This window comes from Girardinichthys multiradiatus, chromosome 7 (genome assembly GCF_021462225.1).
Source record: "Girardinichthys multiradiatus isolate DD_20200921_A chromosome 7, DD_fGirMul_XY1, whole genome shotgun sequence".
Lineage (NCBI taxonomy): Eukaryota > Metazoa > Chordata > Actinopteri > Cyprinodontiformes > Goodeidae > Girardinichthys > Girardinichthys multiradiatus.
The window spans coordinates 49,476,301-49,497,416 of NC_061800.1; the positions used below are offsets into that span (position 1 = coordinate 49,476,301).

General features: G+C 43.0%; 1 protein-coding gene across 25 annotated transcripts in view; it reads left to right on the forward strand.

Moving 5' to 3' along the window:
• clasp1a (cytoplasmic linker associated protein 1a) overlaps positions 1-21,116 on the forward strand; it is a 98,250-nt gene that overhangs the window by 4,956 nt on the left and 72,178 nt on the right. For 24 of the 25 annotated variants that reach the window (XM_047371313.1, XM_047371317.1, XM_047371321.1 and 21 more), the window contains exons 2-6: positions 580-1,209; positions 16,225-16,303; positions 17,910-18,013; positions 18,757-18,848; positions 18,930-19,005. In XM_047371313.1, coding sequence (XP_047227269.1) covers positions 1,012-1,209; positions 16,225-16,303; positions 17,910-18,013; positions 18,757-18,848; positions 18,930-19,005 — 549 coding nt within the window. In that variant the 5' untranslated portion in view covers positions 580-1,011. Of the gene's footprint in view, positions 1-579; positions 1,210-16,224; positions 16,304-17,909; positions 18,014-18,756; positions 18,849-18,929; positions 19,006-21,116 lie in introns of those variants that run through there. The other variant, XM_047371335.1, reaches the window with a different exon arrangement.

Here is a 21,116-nt window from a genome sequence, read left to right on the forward strand (position 1 = left end):
ACTCAACTAATCTGACCTTTTTGGAAGAGTGGCAAGAAGAAAGCCAGAAGATGTCATGTTTTCAGTTTGTCACAAGCCATGTAGTAGAGTACAATATGACAGGTTAGGCCAAAGCATATTTGTTAGAAAGGTTTAGTCAAAGTCAGTTATAAATCCAGCTAAGAATCAGTGGTAAGTCCTAAAACTGATGTTTTCTGTCCATCCTGACTGAGCTTGAGCGGTGATACAAAGAAGAATGGAGAAAACCTGTAGATGTTTGAAGCTGCATCCAGATGTGGTTCTACAGAGTTCTGACTCGGGGCTAAATACAGACCACAGATCTTTATTTATGAAAAATGTTGAAAACCATGAATCATTTTCTTCTACTTCAACGTTCCGAAATCCTTTGTGCTCATCTGTCACATTAAATCCCAACAAAACAGCACTTTGTGTTAACCTGACTGTTTCAGAAGTGATCTATAAATGAGCTTTGATTGATTGATTGATTGATCGGTTTACACCTGGTTCCCAAACTGGTACTTAAATCCTGACTGCCGTACCTGAATTGACTATGTCCTGTTGTCATTTCCATTCATCTAGGACAACTCTGGACCGATGCAGGAAGAAGACATGGAGCCCTAAGCCAACCTGTCCACCCATCTCCATCTGCTGCCTTGTCTCATTGCTCCCCAAAACCAGCTCTCCCTCCCCTGCTGGGGTTTGGCTCATACTCCTCTGAGGGAAGCAGAAGAAGGAAAACAACCCAAGTAGGAGGGAATAGTAAACCTTTCCCAGCTGCTGTCCAGACACACACATGCTGCATTGCTGCCATTCCCAAATTTCTTGCTGTCTGTTCCAAAGGCACAACCACTATCCCCCGTGTGAGCTAGCAGTTGGCACAGAGGAATAACAGTAAGAGGCTCCTTCGTGTAGTCCTCCTCCTCCAGGTCAGAAGCTGCTTTTGGAGCTGTGATATCCCTCATCATAGAGCATCCAGAAGGGGACCAGAGGAGGTGGATATCAGACTTTGGGATGATGGAGCCCAGCATGGAGAACTGCCTGGCCCAGGTCCTGCAGAAGGACGTGGGCCGACGGCTGCAGGTGGGCCAGGAGATCATTGATTACATTTTGGACAAGGACAAGTCCCACGACTTAGAGCAGGACCAGACGGCGCTGGACAAGATGGTTGATGGCATCGCCAGCTCCTGGGTCAACTCAAGCAATTTTAAAGTAAGTACAGGTAGAGATGGATGGGGGTGTTGGGCGTTAGGAGGAAGGTTTCTGATTTATGGCCAGAGAATCTCTACTCATCTGCATATTCTCATAAATATGCATTGTTCTGGTTTCAGATATGCTGTTTGAATTTAGCCAAAACTTGTTCCTGCATTCTGGTTGTTCTGGTTCAGCTTACCAACACGTCTACCACCCACTGATATACCTCTCAGACACACAGAGCTCGGAGTTTTCCAGATGTCTTCTCTGTGACTTTACAGTTAACCTTTATCTCCACATCGTAGGTGTTATCTCATGAGGTTATACCAGGAGAGGTTAACAGTGTTTCTCACACAAACATCAAGAGCTGCTGATCAGGTCCACTGATTAACTGATCATCATCAATCTGAGAACCTCTATAGAAGCAGGAGTTTGGTTGCTTTGCTGCTCCGGAGCATAGACAATACCAAGGTGGAATGCCCTCAGAGACACTCCTGTTGCTGCCTGATGAGTCTGGGAGGAGTTATAAGGTCATGTCCAAACTCTCTGAAGTCCATCGTTCTACAGAGAGAAAGATCATTCCCCAGAGTAAACTGACAGCTGCCAGTCTTCCCAGGAGTGGAGCTCCCAGCAGATTCAGGCCAAGGTCAGAGCGTGAAGCTCAGAGAAATGACCAGAAACCCAAGAGCTCCATCTCAGACTCTACGGGCATCAGTTAGCAGGTTAAAGGTCAGGACACTGGACCAGTATGACTGCTTGGAAGGGCTGAAGGAGAAAGTTTCCAGTGAAATGACTTAGTTACAGCTTTTTCTAGCAAAGATAAACTCCAGTTTGTAGAGGATATTGCTGATTTTAACAAGTCAAGTAGTTAAGATTAAATTAGACCAATAATGGTGAATATTTCTTTGAGGGTTTGATGAATTCCCGGTTTTTGCTGTGTGTTCTATTATGGTTAGGTTTGGCAGGCCCTGGATCACAGTCCTCCTCTCTGATTGATTGTGTGTTATTTTGGAGTTAAATTTAGGTCACCGGCTTATCTGACCCTGAAAGCGTGATTACATCAGCAGTTATTTTCCTGCTCAAACACTGCTTTCTTTATCTGAGGCAGCTGTAAGAACTCATTGTTTAAAGCTCTGATTTCACTGCATTATTTGCTGTTTTAGCTGGGCATGCTGAAAATGTCAGATCTATGCCAGAACTGAGCCAAGTCCTAAGCTGCATGCTGCGTCCTGCATCCTGCATCCCGCAGCATCCATCCCACAGCATGCATGCTGCAGTGCTGATCTGTTATTGCTGAGTTCTCTGGTAGTATGGGGCTCACCAATGCCCAAAGCTGGTGCTGCCAAGGCAGTGGAGGACAGAACGGGTCCAGTTTCCGAGTGGTAAAGTGATGTTAGCTGCATCATAGCTAACATGGGCTAATGTTCAAAGCAGTAACAGACTGTCAGACGGTTTACATTTACATGTAGATTTATATTCTCTCCAGTAAAGCATCTGATTGGAGGTATAAAGCATAAAACGGTACGATCAATGCTGACAGGTTCTCCTCCTGACTCGCTACGAGGGCGTGTCTGAGTGAGATGGTTTTATACCTGAACGCGGGGCTATGGTTTAGACATGGACCAAGCTGGACCGTTTCAACCAATAGGAAACTTCAACTGCAGTAGCCACCGTTACACCCCAAGAGGGCAGCACTGAGACTGTTTTAGGACAAATATTGCAGAATTAAACAAGTTTACATGAAACTTTAAGTTGGTGCTGGACTGGTCTCTTTAAGGTGGTATGGGGGTAAGTTGGATACTCTGCAGACATTTTGTCTCCTAGTCGACTGCAGGCAGCGTTTGCTCTGCAGAGAGGCTGAATAGCAGGACTCCGTGTCCTCGTTGGTGAACCAGTGGTTCACTGAGGGACCATCAATAAATTACAGTCGATAAACACGTGTGAACTAAAAACCCCACAAATTAATGACTTCCAAACACTTGGAATCAAGACGGAGTTATTTTACAACACTAGACTTGGACGTACCAGATTCTATCAATTTATTATTTTGCTCTTTTATATTAATATTTTTAAAGAAATAATTAATCAAATGTCCCCAAGAGGTTTCTATGTGGCCAAATTAAACTAAGTAAAGAGAGCTTCCCTTTAATGTGTCTCTGTGTCATGCTGACTGTTTTTTTGCATCACTTCATTACAGGACATACTATACTATAGTAAAACACGGTGGTGGCAGTGTGGTAGTCTGTTTACTCTTTGCAGCTTCAGGACAAAGACAACTTGCTCTTGATGTAACCTTCATCTTGAAGGAGAATGTCCCAGCATCAGTTCTTCGCCTTATTCTCAGGTCCAATTGGATGATACAGCAGCACGCTGGTCTAAAGCACACCAGCAAGTTCAATTCAATTCAGTTTATTTCTATAGCACCAATTCACAACACATGTCGTCTCAAGGTTCTTCACAACAGTCAGGTTCATACATTCCAATTAATCCTAATCACTGATCAGTTCAGTCAGATTCAGTTATTTATTCAAATTGGATAAAAAGTTTTTCTGTCTAAGGAGGAGAATTTAAAATTATATTCTGGATTTAACAGGCAGCCAATGAAGGGAAGCTAAAATAGGAGAAATATGATCTATCTTTTTAATTTTCATCAGAACTCTTGCTGCAGCATTTTGAATCAGCTGAAGGCTTTTAACTGCATTTTGTGGACATCCTGATAGTAAAGAATTACAATAGTCCAGCCTTGAAGTAACAAATGCATGGACTAGTTTTTCAGCGTCACTCCTGGACAGGATATTTCTAATTTTGGCAATGTTCTGGAGGTGAAAGAAGGAAATCCTAGAAACCTGTTTAATATGGGATTTAAATGACATGTCCTAGTCAAAGTTAACACCAAGGTTTTTTACTTTATTACTGGAGGTCAATTTAATGCCATCCAGGTTAAGTGATTGACTAAGTAGTTTCTTTTTTAAAGACTCCGGTCCAAAGACGACAACTTCTGTCTTGTCTGAATTTAGAAGCAGAAAATTTAAAGTCATCCAAGTTTTTATATCTTCAAGACATGCTTGTAGTCTATCTAACTGGTTGGACTCATCAGGATTTATGGATAAGTAAAGCTGAGTATCTTCAGCGTAACATTGAAAATCTATTCTATGCTGCCTGATAATTTGACCTATTGGAAGCATATACATAGTAAAGAGAATTGGCCCAAGTACTGAACCCTGTGGTACTCCACAATTAACCCTGGAGTTTAAAGATGATTTATCATTTACATGAACAAACTGGAATCTGTCAGACAGACAAGATTTAAGTTCACCTCTGAATGCCTAAAAGTCAAAGCCTAGAATTAAAACCTGGTGAGATGCTGGAGTTTGATCTTCTGGAAAACTCGCCAATGTGGCTGAAGGCCAGAATTCCTGACTGGTTTTAGGGATTATTTTCTTGAAGATCTACAATAATTGAAAAAAAATGTTTTTGTGTTTATTAAGTCAAATAAATTAGGTTTGTCCAACATAAACGATTTATTCCTATATCTGATACATTTCAGTGCAGAAAGAAATCTGTAGGAGGGCAAGCACCATAAAAAATAATAAAAAAACTGCCAAAAAAAACAATCTTCTGTAAAAACTTAAATATAAAATGGAAGCTCAATGAAAATGTCATGATATCTGCTACGTCTCATTAGTCTAGTGTTGTAACACAACTCAGCCTTGATTCTGACAGTTTGGGTCAAATGAGTTTATCGACTGTAATTTATTGATGGTCCCTCAGTGAACCACTGGTTCACCAACGAGGACACGGAGTCCTGCTATTCAGCCTCTCTGCAGAGCAAACGCTGCCTGCAGTCGACTAGGAGACAAAATGTCTGCAGAGTATCCAACATAAAACTAACATCCAGCCTAACTGAAGGAGTCAATGCGGACATTTGGAGGGAAGGAGAAGTGACTATCCAGCCCAACGGTTTGAGGGTGGAGTCAGATGTGATGTTCAGGGTGGTTCTCCTTCTGGAAGGTGAAACTCCACCTCAGTCTCAGGTCTTCTGCAGCCTCTAACAGGTTTTCTTCCAGGATTGTCCTGTATTTAGCTCCATCCGTCTTCTCATCAACTCTGACTAGTTTCCCTGTCCCTACTAAAGAATAGCACCCCACAGCATGATGCTGCCACCACCATGTTTTTCTGTGGGGACGATGTGTTCAGGGATATGTGCAGTGTTAGTCTTCCTCCACAGATAGCGTTTTGCACTTAGGTCAAAAGCTAGGTTGGTCAGAGCTCCCTCCACATGTTTTTGGTGTCTCCTACATGGCTTCTGATAAGCTGGACGTCTTCTGTCTTTCTTCTTGCAGCTCTTCCATAAAGGTCAGGTTTGTTGGGTGTGAAATGTGTAGTTGTTGGTGGTGGATACGTTTGGACAGAATCACATCCTAAATGTCCATTTGTTATTCATGTACAGTTTCCATACCTTCCCTACTGTTTCAGATTTCAGGCTATAGTTGCATATTTGTAAATGAAAAAAATCCACTTTTATGTTTCGTTCCTAGAAAAGACCGAAGGAATATATCTGTTCCTATTTTTTTAGCTTGTCCTGTTCAGCAGGGCAGAGTGCCAAGAAGAAGCCCAACAGATTTACTTTCACAAGTGGAGCTTTACGGCCAACGCTTTATTGCTCTGCTTGATATTTATAAAAGAAACTTTATTAGAAACTGCTTTGGGATGATTTCAAATGCAGTGGAGACGGAGACGGAAACGAGAAGCAAGAAAGAGAGATGGGGCAAAAAGGTCAAAGGTAGAGAAGGAGAAAAGAGAAATAAAACACAAATAAAAACATTTTAATAGTCAGCCAGTCCACAGAACAGTTCTGACAGACTGTCAGGAAGTCTGGAGAACTGTTGACCAGAACAAACTGAAGATGCGTTTGACTGGAAGGAAAAAACAATGAAAGTCTAGAAGATATTCTGGCTGCGTATCGGCTAACCTCTCTGGGCCACCATCACAGGTGGCTCCATGTTGTCCGAGCCGTCACCTCTGCTCTCCTCAGAGTGGAAACTGGACCTGACAGTCCGGTGCTGATCTGATTCAATCAGAAAACCAGGCTGACATGGAGGGACTGGCAACATGCCGGAGGCATTCTGACCACACCAGCAGCAGGATGAGGGGTCTGAGCTATGCAGCACATTTCTGCAGCTTTGTGACCTTAGGGTCTGGCAGGTTGTTTCTATGGAGACAACAACTGACAGTGTTGAAAGGGTTCAAATATTTTCATCAGCATTAGTTTCTGTTCGTACAGCTCTGACCTCATTTACTGGCTGCTCTGGTAAAGATGTGTAGAAACCTTTTATTGGAGTAAATGTTTTCAGTGGGGATAAAAGTCCCACGATTAGTACCTCTAAGAATCTCTTTAAAGATTATTTTCTTTATCTTTTAGATAATTGATCAGAGTTTCTTGGAACATCTAATTAATAATTCATGGTCTTCTGTTTCCCAAAGCTCACTGTTGGTGAATTGGAGGAAACCAAGTCTCCATGACAACCTTAGATGCCATCTACAAGGCAAAGCTTACTTTGTGTCCTACCATCACAAACGTAAGCATGGAGGTAATTGACCTTTACTGGGACTTTAACTGGTCAGATAAGGGGGCGTGCAGGTTGTCTCCGTGTCCACCTCTAGTTTATTAATGACCAGATGGAGCTCAGAGGGAGCTCGTCTTCGTGGGTTGTTGATGGAAAGGTTTTGTAAGAGGCTGATAATTGAACTTTAAAAGTCCTGGAGGGTCTGCTGTGAAACAATGGATGAACATGTAGGAAAACACCTCATGCCCACTGATGAGTATGGAGGAGGATCTGTCATGCTGTGGGTCTGTTTCTCTTCTAAAGGCCCTGCATGCTAGCTGCTACCTTATTGGCAAAAGGGGGTTGTACAAAATGTTAACAGCAGGGGTGCCAATAATTATGGTTCTGGTGATTTTCCTGAAATCAGATTCTAAAAATTTGACTTTTGTCCTTTCATCAGAATGAGATTAAGCTGCTGCAATAAAAGATTGTTTATTTTTGGGCTGGTTACACATGTTTACCAGGACTTACCAGGATTTACCAGGACTTCTTCATTCCCCACGGTCTGGCTGTCTTTTCCCATCATCTAAGGGTCTTCATCCATTATTGGTTTTGGTCTTTAACCTTTCGAAGCCTGCTGTTTTCCTGGCATATTTACAGACCAGATTGTAAGGAACCCGCACACTGCCAGAAGAAATCTGTCCAGAGGTGGAGCCCGACTCCTCATAATCTGCTTTAATCTAATCTTATTCACATACGTGCCCTTCTTATGCCCATGTTTGGTATAATTCCAATATCTCATATCTTTAGTTTGGGATGAGTGGGGCCTGAATTGTTTTATTTGAATATAAATTATAATGTGGTTCATTCTTGAACCTTGTCAGTGGGTTTGAACTTCTGGTTCTGTTCAGTAAAAGTTCAGTCGGCCATTGATGTGATGACTGTGAGACTGTGAAGTGTACTACCAGACTGTTTCAGATAAATGAGGGTCAGATTATTCTAATCAACTGTGTGCTTGGATGCCAGACAGTTTGAGTAGATTAGGAATATATTCTGGTCTTTCAGCATGAGTCACAGCGTGTTTTACTTTGATTACACTGCAGACAGAATAAACTCCAACAAAGTCCTATTTCTTAATGTCCATCTAGTTTTGCAGAAAACAATGAATTGCTAAGCACCAATATCTGGCAGGCTACAATATTTCACTTTACATTAACTTTGCTTGGAAGGACTTTTTTCAGAATCAGAATCAGAAAAGCTTTATTGCCAAGTATGTTTTTGGACATACAAGGAATTTGTTTTGGCGTAGTCGGTGCAATACAGTACAAATTAAACAGTATAAACATATCTACAATATAATATAAATATATGTGCACAGTTTTAAGTGAGTGAGAGTAAATATAGAGCAGTATAAGATGCAAGAGCAATACAACAGTGCAGATGATCATTCATCAAGTAAAGCAGGAGTCCAAGCTGAGCGTTAATGTAACTCATAGAGTTGCAGGTTACAGGTGAAAGGGAGAGTGTCAGGGTGGTTTCTGGGCTTTGTTAACCAGGCTGGTGGCAGATGGGAAAAAACTGTTCTTGTGGCGTGAGGTTTTGGTCCGGATGGACCGCAGCCTCCTGCCAGAGGGGAGAGTTTCAAAGAGTCTGTGACCGGGGTGGGAGGGATCAGCCAGAATCTTCCCTGCCCGCTTCAGGGTCCTGGAGGTGTACAGTTCCTGGAGCGACAGTAGACTGCAGCCAATCACCTTCTCAGCAGACCGAATGACACGCTGCATCCTGCCCTTATCCTTGGCTGTAGCAGCGGCGTACCAGATGGTGATGGAGGAGGTGAGGATGGACTCAATGATGGCTGTGTAGAAGTGCACCATCATAGTCTTTGGCAGGTTGAATTTCTTCAGCTGCCGCAGGAAGAACATCCTCTGCTGGGCTTTCTTGATGAGGGAGCTGATGTTTGGCTCCCACTTGAGATCCTGGGAGATGATGGTTCCCAGGAAGCGGAAAGATTCCACAGTGTCAATTGTGGAGTCACAGAGGGTGATGGGGGCAGGTGGGGCTGGGTTCTGCCTGAAGTTCACAACCATCTCCACTGTCTTTAGAGCGTTGAGCTCAAGGTTGTTCTGGCTGCACCAGTCCAACAGATGGTCCACCTCCCATCTGTACGCGGACTCGTCACCATCAGAGATGAGTCCGATCAGGGTGGTGTCGTCCGCAAACTTCAGAAGCTTGACAGACTGGTGACTGGAGGTGCAGCTGTTGGTGTACAGGGAGAAGAGCAGAGGAGAAAGAACACAGCCTTGGGGGGAACCGGTGCTGATGGTCAGGGAGTCAGAGACATGCTTCCCCAGCCTCACGCGCTGCTTCCTGTCAGACAGGAAGTCAGTGATCCACCTGCAGGTGGAGTCGGGCACACTCAGCTGGGAGAGTTTCTCCTGGAGCAGAACTGGGACGATGGTGTTGAAAGCAGAGCTGAAATCCACAAACAGGATCCTGGCGTAGGTTCCTGTGGAGTCCAGGTGCCGGAGGATGAAGTGAAGGGCTAGGTTGACTGCATCATCTACAGACCTGTTGGCTCTGTAGGCAAACTGCAGGGGGTCCAGGAGGGGGTCGGTGATGTCTTTTAGGTGTGAGAGCACAAGGCGCTCAAAGGACTTCATCACCACAGAGGTCAGGGCGACGGGTCTGAAGTCATTAAGCCCTGTGGTCCTTGGCTTCTTGGGAACAGGGACGATGGTGGAGGACTTGAAGCAGGCTGGCACATGACATGTCTCCAGTGAGGTGTTAAAAATGTCTGTGAAGACTGGAGACAGCTGATCAGCGCAGTGCTTCAGGCTGGCTGGTGAGACAGAATCCGGACCAGCAGCTTTCCGGGGGTTCTGTCTCCTGAAGAGTTTGTTGACGTCCCTCTCCTGGATGGAAAGAGCCGTCCTCGGCGTGGGTAGGGGGCTGGTGGGGGGGAACTTCAGGGTGGGGGTTGGAGGTGCCAAGGCCCCTCTTGAGGTTGGGGAGGTGGGGGTGGTGGATTGTGGCTGCAGCTGTTGGGGGGCGTCGTGGGAGATGGTTGCAGGACTGTCCCTTTGTCTTTCAAAGCGGCAGTAGAACTCGTTCAGGTCGTCGGCGAGGCGTCGGTCGTTGATGGAGTGGGGGGCTTTCGGCTTGTAGTTGGTGATTTGCTTGAGCCCTTTCCAGACAGACGCAGAGTCGTTGGCTGAGAACTGGTTTTGGAGCTTCTCAGAGTACAGTCGTTTGGCCTCTTTCACTGCCTTGCCAAACTTGTACTTTGCCTCTCTGTATATGTCTTTTTCCCCACTCCTGAAGGCCTCTTCCTTATCCAGTCTTAACCTTCTGAGTTTAGCTGTGAACCAGGGTTTGTCGTTGTTGTAACTCACCCTGGTGCATGATGGTACACAGCTGTCCTCACAGAAGCTGATGTAGGAAGTCACAGCCTCTGTGTACTCGTCCAGACTGTTGGTAGTAGTCCTGAACACATCCCAGTCTGTACAGCCTAAACACGCCTGGAGATTCTCCACAGCCTCACTGCTCCACTTCCTTGTCGTCCTCACAACAGGTTTGCAGAGCTTTAGTTTCTGCCTGTATGCAGGAATCAGGTGGACCATGATGTGGTCGGATTGGCCCAGTGCAGCACGTGGGACGGCGTGATAAGCGTCTCTGATGGTGGTGTAACAGTGATCCAGAATGTTGTCCTCTCTGGTCGGACATTTTATAAACTGTCTGTATTTGGGGAGTTCGTGGGTCAGATTACCTTTGTTAAAGTCACCAACGACGATTACTAAGGAGTCCGGGTTGGTCCGCTCCACACTCAGTATCTGGTCGGCGAGCATGCGCTGTGCGACCTGCACGTTAGCTTGCGGTGGGATGTAAACACCGACCAGGATGAACGAAGCGAACTCACGGGGGGAATAGAAAGGCTTACAGTTTAAGATGAAGGATTCCAGGTCTGGAGAACAGTGCTGCTGAATCACTGTCACGTCGTTGCACCAACCACTGTTGAGGTAAAAACAGATTCCTCCACCTTTCGCTTTGCCGGAGAGTTCCGTGTCTCTGTCCGCTCTGTAGAGCTGGAATCCTGCCAGCTGCAGCGCAGAGTCCGGTATTAATCCACACAGCCACGTCTCCGTGAAGCACAAAACTGACGGTGAATAAAAGTCCCTGTTTTTCCCCAACAACAGTTGTAGTTCCTCCATTTTGTTGGGAAGTGAGCGCACGTTAGAGAGAAATATTCCAGGTAACGGTGTTCGTAGTCCACGCTGGCGAAGATGTACCAGCACCCCAGCCCGTTTCCCTCTCTTCCGGCGTTTCACCGAGTGAACAAAGGTGAGCGAACCTTTGACCAGGATGTCCAAATATTCCAGAGCAGTAGGCAGAAAAGTTGGAAATAACTCCTCTGGTGTAGTAGCCCTGATGTTCATGAGTTCTTCTCTGGTGAGAGAGCTCCGGGTACCATCACAGAAGACCGTTTTAAAGCAAAAAACTAAACAATGTGCACCAACACGCCGAGGCGACCATCTGCGGCGCCATCTTGTCTCTAGAGACTTTACCTGTTCTTTATTCCCAAACCTGGTATACCTCATTCCTCTAAAATTCAGAGATTAACAGGGACACTGTGATCACGGAAGAAGAAAAATGTGGCTTCATCACAGTCCAATATTATTGCAATGTCATGTTTGTCTCATATGTTTTGCTGCTCCGTAATCATCTATACCTGCAGTCCAGGTGGGAACTCATCCCTTAAAGGAAAGGAACATTTTTCTCCTGCAGGCATCGATCCGCTGAGAGTTCCTGTGGGTTCGGTTCTCATCAACCAGCTGAGCCTTGTAGCCAAACATCCTAGTTTTAAACACTTTCTGAGGGCTTGTGGGTCACATTGTTGGAATAAACTCATTTTTATGTTTGTTGTTTATGCTTCTGTTTCAGCAGAAATCTCGTCAACTGTTTAAATAGTTCTGGTTTAAAATGGATCATTCATCACCAGACAGAACATGGAAAACTACAATTAGTGGCACTAGCTGCCACCTACTCCTGATGTAGCAACTGCTAAATGGCATTGATTAACAGCTCCAGGGCGTGAAGACATCAGCAATGACTGTAGGGAAGCAGCTGCCTATGAACCTGTGAAGGGTTAGAAGGTCATTTCCAAATCATCTACAGTTGAAAGCGTTTCAGACAGCTGCCCAGTAGTGGACGTCCCAGCAGGTTCAGCCCAAGGCCAGCAAGTATCTCCTCCACAACACTGAGAGACTGAGAACCACTGTGTTCCCAGAGTTCCTGATGCTGAAGGAGGTTCTACAAGCTGCTGGATGCTGATGTGGACTTACTGTCCCAAAACTTTAAATGTCTTCATTCATTGCGAAGTGTTGTTTTATTTTCTGCTGCACTTGTTAACGTTGGCTTTCTTAAACAAGAAGAAGAAACCAGCAGGTGTTCCAGCTTCTTTGAAAGCTCTAAACTGAAACTATCTCAATCATTTGTGGTTTGACTGGATTTACCTGGTAAATCATTGACCACAGATTTCTCATGAACCTCTCCCAGGCAGCTGGATTTATTCTCCACGTCCTTCTTCATGTTTCCACACTTTGAGTCTTCCTCTGCTGTCTATCAGAGGAACTCAGGAACTCCGTGGCGCTGCAGCCTCCTCTGGGTTACACCATGAGCCGAGGCAGCATGCAGTCCTATCAGATCCTTTCATTCTACCTGTTAGAGGAGACTTCAGTACCAGGAAGGAGAGCAGGTCATGTCTGAGAGGAGTTTCTCCTGTTGTAGACAGGAGACAGTAATACGTCATATTATAGGCGTTTGGCATTATTTTATTGTTGTGGATGTATGTATCTCATGCTCCAGAACCCAGTTAAATATGGTCTTACTGGCTGAGGTACCATCACAGCTTAACAGTAATGTTTGGGCTCTCTGACCCCAGAGCACAAGAATGCTGTTAACTTATGAATCAGCCCCACAGGAACGTGGGTTTGGGTTCCTGCTGTCCAACGTCTCTTTGTAGACCAACCGGACCTAAATCTTCCTGAAAGGTGACCCTCCAGGTTTTTAGTGAACTAAGAGGCAGCCAAATCTGGTTAAGAGATTTCTGCAGACCAGAGATTGTCAGAGTGATATCTGTCCTCGTTAGAACTTGGTATCTGCCTTTCTGTTTATACACAGTTCTCCTCAGACAGACTCCAGCAAGATGGTTGGATTTTAAGATCTAACACCATCCCTAAACCTAACCCAAGTCTGGATAAGTAAAGAAAACGTCTCGAAAAATATTTATTATTGTTGCGTCTCGTCTCCGTCCATCCGCCCAGTCATTTTTCTCCAAGATAAACCTGGATCAGAACCAAATAGAGGAAAGTGTGGAAAAATGGTCAGGATCCAACCATCTGTTCAACATGGTGGTAGGAGTGTTATGGCTCAGGCAGATATGGCTGCCACAGTTTCTGGATTACTGATCTTCATTGATGAAGAAGCTGCTGAATCATTCTGAGGTGGACAAACTGGCTGAAGTTCCAGGACATTTCCCTTAACTCAGTGGAAAGAGCTTCTCCCTGCAACAATATAATGATCCCAAACATCCTGCTGAAAGAACCAGGAGTTTCCTAAAGCTCACACATAGAAAGTTGATTTAAGTCGACTAATTTAAATCCATCTGGTGGAGATTAAGCCTAGTTCCTACCTCCTAGCGTGCTCCACTGTAAACCCTGTGTGATGTAGAGCCCACCAGGGATCACTGTGGACGTCTGCGTTGTTGGCTCTGCTTTGTCTGTATATGCTGGCAGGGACAATAATAACGTCAGTCAGTGAGTGGCGCCAGATACACAGCAGATGAAAAACTGTGGTCAGACCATGAGGAGAAGAAGAAAAGCAACAACTAGGCTTGTTTTAAAGGAAACCCAGGGAGGAAAGATCTGCTTTTTTCATCAGTGTGGATCATTCAGATCTCAGAAACAACACGGAGATTCTGGTCTGGAACCACTTTAGACTTCCATTTGGTTCTTCGTCTCCTCTGAGTAAACAGTGTATAAACCAGCGCGTTATCGTCCCCTGGGAGGATGCAGTGAAAGCTGTAGGTCTACCAGTAAATATGAACAGGACCGTTGGATCCAGGCAACCTGTGCGAACACGGAGGTGTGTCAGACATTTAAATGGCCAACCTCTCAGAAGAACAGGAGGTGAAGGTTGACAGCAGATCTCCAGAGCATCCAAGCAGAGGATCATCAGCACTACTGATGTCTTTGAATCACCAACTTGAAGCAGTCATTACATGCTGGGATAAGCTCTAATATTCTGAACTTTATTTTGTCCCAAACATTGTGGAGAACTTCTTCATGCCTCTCATTTCTCTGTGCTGCTGAGGCTCAGTTGTCCCTCATGAAGTCATCCGTCTTTCTTCTGATTGAAGACATCCACTGTTTCTGTCCTGCTCAGCGTTTCTACGCTGACAGCAGAGTTTAGAGGCTGGGTGGCACTTAGCTGAATCTTGTTTGGTTTCAGTGTTTTCACTGCTGCTGTTTTTAGTCATCAGCCTGTGGCGAAGGGGCCTCAGGAGCGCTTCGGCTCACGTCATGGCCCGTCTCGTGGTTTCCATCGGACGGACCTCGTCTCTACCTCTAGGACACAGTGGAGTCAGAAACATGGAGACAGTTGTGCTTCTATTAAAGCTCTGCTCAGCTCATGTGATGTTGAATTTCTGTAGATCAGCCTGATGTGTTGTTTTGGGACTGCTTCTCCTCCAGATCTGTTGGGAATCATGTTGAGATTGATTCAAATCCAAACCCAGAAAGTTCTTTCAAGCTGTGGAGAACTTTCTTGGGAACACTGAAGTGTGTTTTGGAACCACCAGTGTGTGCAGTGTGCCTCTGTGTGCTTAAAGGGTGGATGATGAACTATATGTTTGAAGGCAAAAGAAGTTCAGATCTTCCTTCATTTTTTGATGTTTATTCTTAGACCTTACAATCAGCACTTATCCTAAAAACATGAACGGACCAGTTGTGGACCAATCCTTCTTCCAGTACTTATGTTGTAGGTTCGTATGTGCAGTAAGAACCTCTGAATCTGCTTGGGAGGCTCATTACTCCTGAATATGTGAACCCTGACCCTTCCTGCTGTAGGTTGATGCTTGTTTTTACACTAAAGTGAAGCACAAGAGCCATGATGGTACCTGCAGCAGCTTGTCTGCAGGCAGCAGGATGTTCAGATTTCAGTTTTCACTCAAACAACTCGAGCATGAAGCCTTTCCTGTGAAGTGTGTCTTGTCTGCACGGCCTGTTTTCATGCTTTTATTGAACTGTAACTGGATCCTACGTTTCCATCCTGCTCCCTGCTGAATGAAGCTGAGTCACTCTGTGATCACAGCTGGCTAATCTCACCCGCTGTTCCCAAATACTGGAATGATATTAGGATTACTCATCCAGTTACTGTTACTGGATCCAGGTGGAGGCTGCTTGGGCCCAACCCTGCCTTTACATGGTTGGAACAGTATCTTTAAAGTAGAACTGGGTGAATTAGCTGAGGTCATTAGGGCGTTTGGTAGGAGACCTTCTGGAGATCTTGCTGTGGGGAAACCTATAGATATGTCCCCTCTTGAGGCAGGCTCAGGACTGATTTATTGTGGTGTGTCATCTCAACGGGCCTCGCAGATAGGCTGGAGGTCCCTTCTTAAAATATACCACTGCAAATTGGTCTTGGATTAGCAGTACAGAGACTGACCTCTGACCCAGAGGGAGCAGTCCACGGATGAGGACCATGACCTCAGACTCAAAGAAGCAAAGCTTTGAACCACAGAAGTTCAAGACTTGGAACAATCCAACAGAACAACATCATCTGCAAAAAGTGAAGACCCTGAGGTTCCTAAACCAGACATGACTACGCCCTGATATCCTGACAATGAACACCACAAACTGGATCAGGGACCAGACGCAGCCTGGAAAGGTCCAATCCGAACTGGGAACAAGCAGGATCATCTCCACATTTGTCTTGAACTGGATTAACATCAGCACAGAAAGCTTTCATCTTTAGGTGGAACCAGACCTTCTTACAGGATTTCCAGTCTGGTTCTGGTTTCAGAGCCATCAGGTTCATTTCTGACTCTCTGCAGATAACACAAACTAGATCTGCTTCACTCCCTAGCCGGAAGTTGGATATAATGGACAAACATAGAACGGTTTAATCTGAGCTTCTGTGTGGTGTGCATGTGATGGTTGAACTGTCATAGTCCACTAGAGGGCGGCAGAGTGGCACCAGGCACTGAAGAAATGTCCAGGTTCACTCAGCAGCTCTTTCACCTCATCATCAGGAAGCTTTGGAGAGCATCTAAATGTTTTGTTCAGTTTTGAATTGTTTGATAAGTGATTAGCAGATGACCCCAGTCCTCATTAAACATTAGAAGCTTTAACAACTTTTCATGGACTTGTTGACACAGATGTTTTAAATTAAAGGTCACCCCTTTTAGATGTTTGCTTTGGTTTGTTTGTAGGTGAATCTGCTCGGCTTGGACCTCCTCTCAGCCTTGGTGACCAGGTTACAGGACAGATTCAGGGCTCAGTTAGGAACAGGTAAGACTCACTTTGATCAGATTTTATTTAACACTGAATATTATGGGATTTCCTGACCAAGTTTCTGTCTGGCCTGAGTTTCAGATGCTGTTTTTCTTTGTTCTCCTTAAATCCTGAAATGAAATTCCATCTCTGTTCTTCTTTTCCTCTGCCTGTGGGCCTGGTACTGTGGTTCTGGATACCCTGAAGTTTATGAGTCTCAAGTAAAGTTAAAGAAATGAATTTAGACTTTTTCTAAGATTTCATCAATCTCTCTGAACCTTCTTCCTGCTGCTCATCAGAAATATGCATGAAATGTATGGTTTATATAAGCAGCACCAGTTCTGAGGAGGAAACAGACTCACTTTATCCAAATGTGTGGTTCCACACTTCTCCCCTCTGCTGGTAAACCCTTGTTCTTCACCCTGTTGCCAACAGGACAGCAGTCTTCTGTAGCATCGCCCTAGCCTGGAGCATCCAAAGAGAAGGATCTTACACCTCTATAGATGGTCCAGAGTTCTGGTCCTCTCTGATGGTCTTCAGCTCAGCCTGCAGGCCCGCTACAGGATTTAGGTCCAGGAGGGAAGTCTCCTGAACCGTCTCTGTGTTGATGAGACCACGTTTTGGACCACTGTCCTGCTGAACTTGTTTCAAATGTCTGGGGTTTACGAAGCTATGCACTCCAACACGGTTCCCAGGGCAACAGGCCCACAGCATCCCACCTCCTCCACCATACTTATCAGTAGGCATCAGGTGCTTTCCCACATCTTCATCCTTTTTTTACCAGCAGACCTATCTGGAGGGTTCACTGCTGAAAGGTTTCAACTGAGTCAGATCCGATTAAGGCTCACAGGTCCAGTAGAGTTCTTGTTTGTCATAGAAAAGACTTTCCTGAGGCGCAGCGGTGGTGCAGAGGTGAAGCGTGTGACCCATGTACAACGGCTACAGTCTTCGATGCACCCGTCACGGGTTCGCATCCCGGCCCGTTGACTGTTGCTGCATGTCTTCCCCTCTCTCTTTACCCCATTTCCTGTCGGTCAGCCTACAAAATAAAGGCCTCTAGTGTCACAGTAATAATCATGCATGTAGATAGAGTCTGATGGTTAGTATGGAGACCTGCTGACCCCATGAGGCCACTCTTTGGAGATGGTTTCCCCTCCCTCGTTATCCTCTCCACTCATCAAGGCGACTGCGGCTCACTGGGAAACGCAGTCCAAAAGTTGTGGGTTTGATTCCATCTTCCTCCTGCCACATGTTGATGTGCCCCTGGGCAAGGCACCCTGGTTGCCTACTGATGCACATCCGTGTCTGAATGTGTGTTAGTGTGACTGGGTGAACGTGACTGTAGTGTGAAGCATTCTGAGTGGTCGGTGGGACTAAATAAAGCTTCAGGAATTCAATCCATTCATCAGAGGTTTATATGATTTCTTTCAGGTGCTAATAAATATGACGCCAGTTGTTATCTTGATTTTCTCCCACTGACTGAAAATCCTCAGATTAAATGTTGGATTATTCTGAAATATTCAGGGTGAGATTTTGCTGCTGTAATAAGACACATCTGTACCAGAGGTGCTGATTATTTTGCTGTTTTACTACAAGACGCTCCTCTCTCTGTTTCTTCTGTCAGTTCTGCCCAGCCTTATTGATCGTTTGGGAGACGCCAAAGATCAAGTTCGAGAACAAGACCAAACTTTGCTGCTAAAGATAATGGACCAAGCTGCCTCTCCACAGGTATTTCAGGATTCTGTTTCTTTCTTTAATAAACTGATTTCAAGCTTTGAATTAGACTGGTCTGAATGATGAGCAGGTTTTTTGTTCCTCGTGATTTAATGGTTGGAGGAAACGATCAGTTTTCCGGTGGTATGCATGGTTAAAATGTCCATCCCAGTCCCGGTCTCCACCTGTCAGTGGATCAACAGCTTCTTGTTAGCAGAGGCCAGCCTCCACAGAGTCTGTTTCTCTGATGGACACCATGAACACCTCACAGCCTGAGTAGTCAGCTCCTCTGCTGGAACTAAGTCAGCGTATTTTCTCCATCACAACCAGCCTTTACAGTAAATAAATGGCAGTACGTACTGCTCCTTTATCCTTCCTTTATGTCCTCTAAAGTTTATATCTTTATACTTGATGTCTGGATGCTGTGAGCATCTGAACCTAAGTCAAATTCCATGTTTGTGCCTTGGCCAATAAAGCTGGTTCTGATTCTAGGTCCTGCATTTTAAATAAATGTTCTGAAGTGTGATGAGTACATTGAGTAATTATTAACAGTTAATGCCAAAGCACAAAGATTTAGATTGAAGGTTCCCTGAATGCCTCATGGGTATTCCTCTGTGATCAGCGTCTCACTGAAAAGGATCCATAGTGTGCTGGTTGGGTTCTGCTGGACTTTCTCAGTCCGTTCAGACATATTCTAGTAAAGTCCAGGGTGTTTGTGTTTAACCTGTGGAGCTTTGTGGGTTTTGTTCTTGTCTCAGTACGTGTGGGACCGAATGCTGGGAGGCTTCAAACATAAAAACAACCGGACCAGAGAAGGAGTGTGCCTTTGTCTCATCGCCACGTTGAACACGTGAGCCAGACACCCTCCATGGCTTTCATTTGTTGTCTGATTTGAATAAAAAAACAGAATTAATGTGTTTATTTGTTTCAGATATGGAGCTCAAGGCCTGACGTTAAGTAAAATCGTTCCTCACATCTGTAACCTGCTGGGGGATCCCACCAGTCAGGTAAACCTGTTGATAAGATCCCACTGTTTGCTTTGATAAAATGATAAAGATCCTCAGAACATTTCCATCTGTACAGCTCAGCCAGCCCTTCCATCAGAACCATCATTCAAAGTTTAAATGGGTCAAGGGAGTTGGACTTTTCCTGACCTGGTTATCATTTTGATAATTTTTCCACAATCACAGTTTAAATTGGAGGATTTGTTCAAATTTTCCTACACAGTGTATCGATGGTTCTGACCCGGTGAGATATTCAGAACCTTTCGGATTTAAACTTCCAAACTGTCATTCATTTCCAATATATAATAAACAGGCACATCTCCAAAAACTAAAATATCATGAAAAACTTCAATATCTTTGTCCCTCATTTCAGAAAGTGAAACTCATACATGATATAGATTAATCCCACATAGAATAAATATTAGAGTCTAGATTATATATATGATATAGATTAATCCCACATAGAATACATATTAGAGTCTAGATTATATACATGATATAGATTAATCCCACATAGAATACATATTAGAGTCTAGATTATATACATGATATAGATTAATCCCACATAGAATAAATATTAGTCTAGATTATATATATGATATAGATTAATCCCACATAGAATAAATATTAGAGTCTAGATTATATATATGATATAGATTAATCCCACATAGAATACATATTAGAGTCTAGATTATATACATGATATAGATTAATCCCACATAGAATACATATTAGAGTCTAGATTATATACATGATATAGATTAATCCCACATAGAATACATATTAGCGTCTAGATTATATATATGATATAGATTAATCCCACATAGAATAAATATTAGAGTCTAGATTATATATATGATATAGATTAATCCCACATAGAATACATATTAGAGTCTAGATTATATATTTGATATAGATTAATCCCACATAGAATACATATTAGAGTCTAGATTATATACATGATATAGATTAATCCCACATAGAATACATATTAGAGTCTAGATTATATACATGATATAGATTAATCCCACATAGAATACATATTAGCGTCTAGATTATATATATGATATAGATTAATCCCACATAGAATAAATATTAGAGTCTAGATTATATATATGATATAGATTAATCCCACATAGAATACATATTAGCGTCTAGATTATATATATGATATAGATTAATCCCACATAGAATAAATATTAGAGTCTAGATTATATATATGATATAGATTAATCCCACATAGAATACATATTAGAGTCTAGATTATATATTTGATATAGATTAATCCCACATAGAATAAATATTAGCGTCTAGATTATATATATGATATAGATTAATCCCACATAGAATAAATATTAGAGTCTAGATTATATATGATATAGATTAATCCCACATAGAATAAATATTAGAGTCTAGATTATATATATGATATAGATTTATCCCACATAGAATAAATATTAGAGTCTAGATTATATATATGATATAGATTAATCCCACATAGAATAAATATTAGAGTCTAGATTATATATATGATATAGATTAATCCCACATAGAATAAATATTAGAGTCTAGATTATATACATGATATAGATTAATCCCACATAGAATAAATATTAGAGTCTAGATTATATATTTGATATAGATTAATCCCACATAGAATAAATATTAGCGTCTAGATTATATATTTGATATAGATTAATCCCACATAGAATAAATATTAGAGTCTAGATTATATATATGATATAGATTAATCCCACATAGAATAAATATTAGAGTCTAGATTATATATATGATATAGATTAATCCCACATAGAATAAATATTAGAGTCTAGATTATATATATGATATAGATTAATCCCACATAGAATACATATTAGAGTCTAGATTATATACATGATATAGATTAATCCCACATAGAATACATATTAGAGTCTAGATTATATATATGATATAGATTAATCCCACATAGAATAAATATTAGAGTCTAGATTATATACATGATATAGATTAATCCCACATAGAATAAATATTAGAGTCTAGATTATATATATGATATAGATTAATCCCACATAGAATAAATATTAGAGTCTAGATTATATATATGATATAGATTT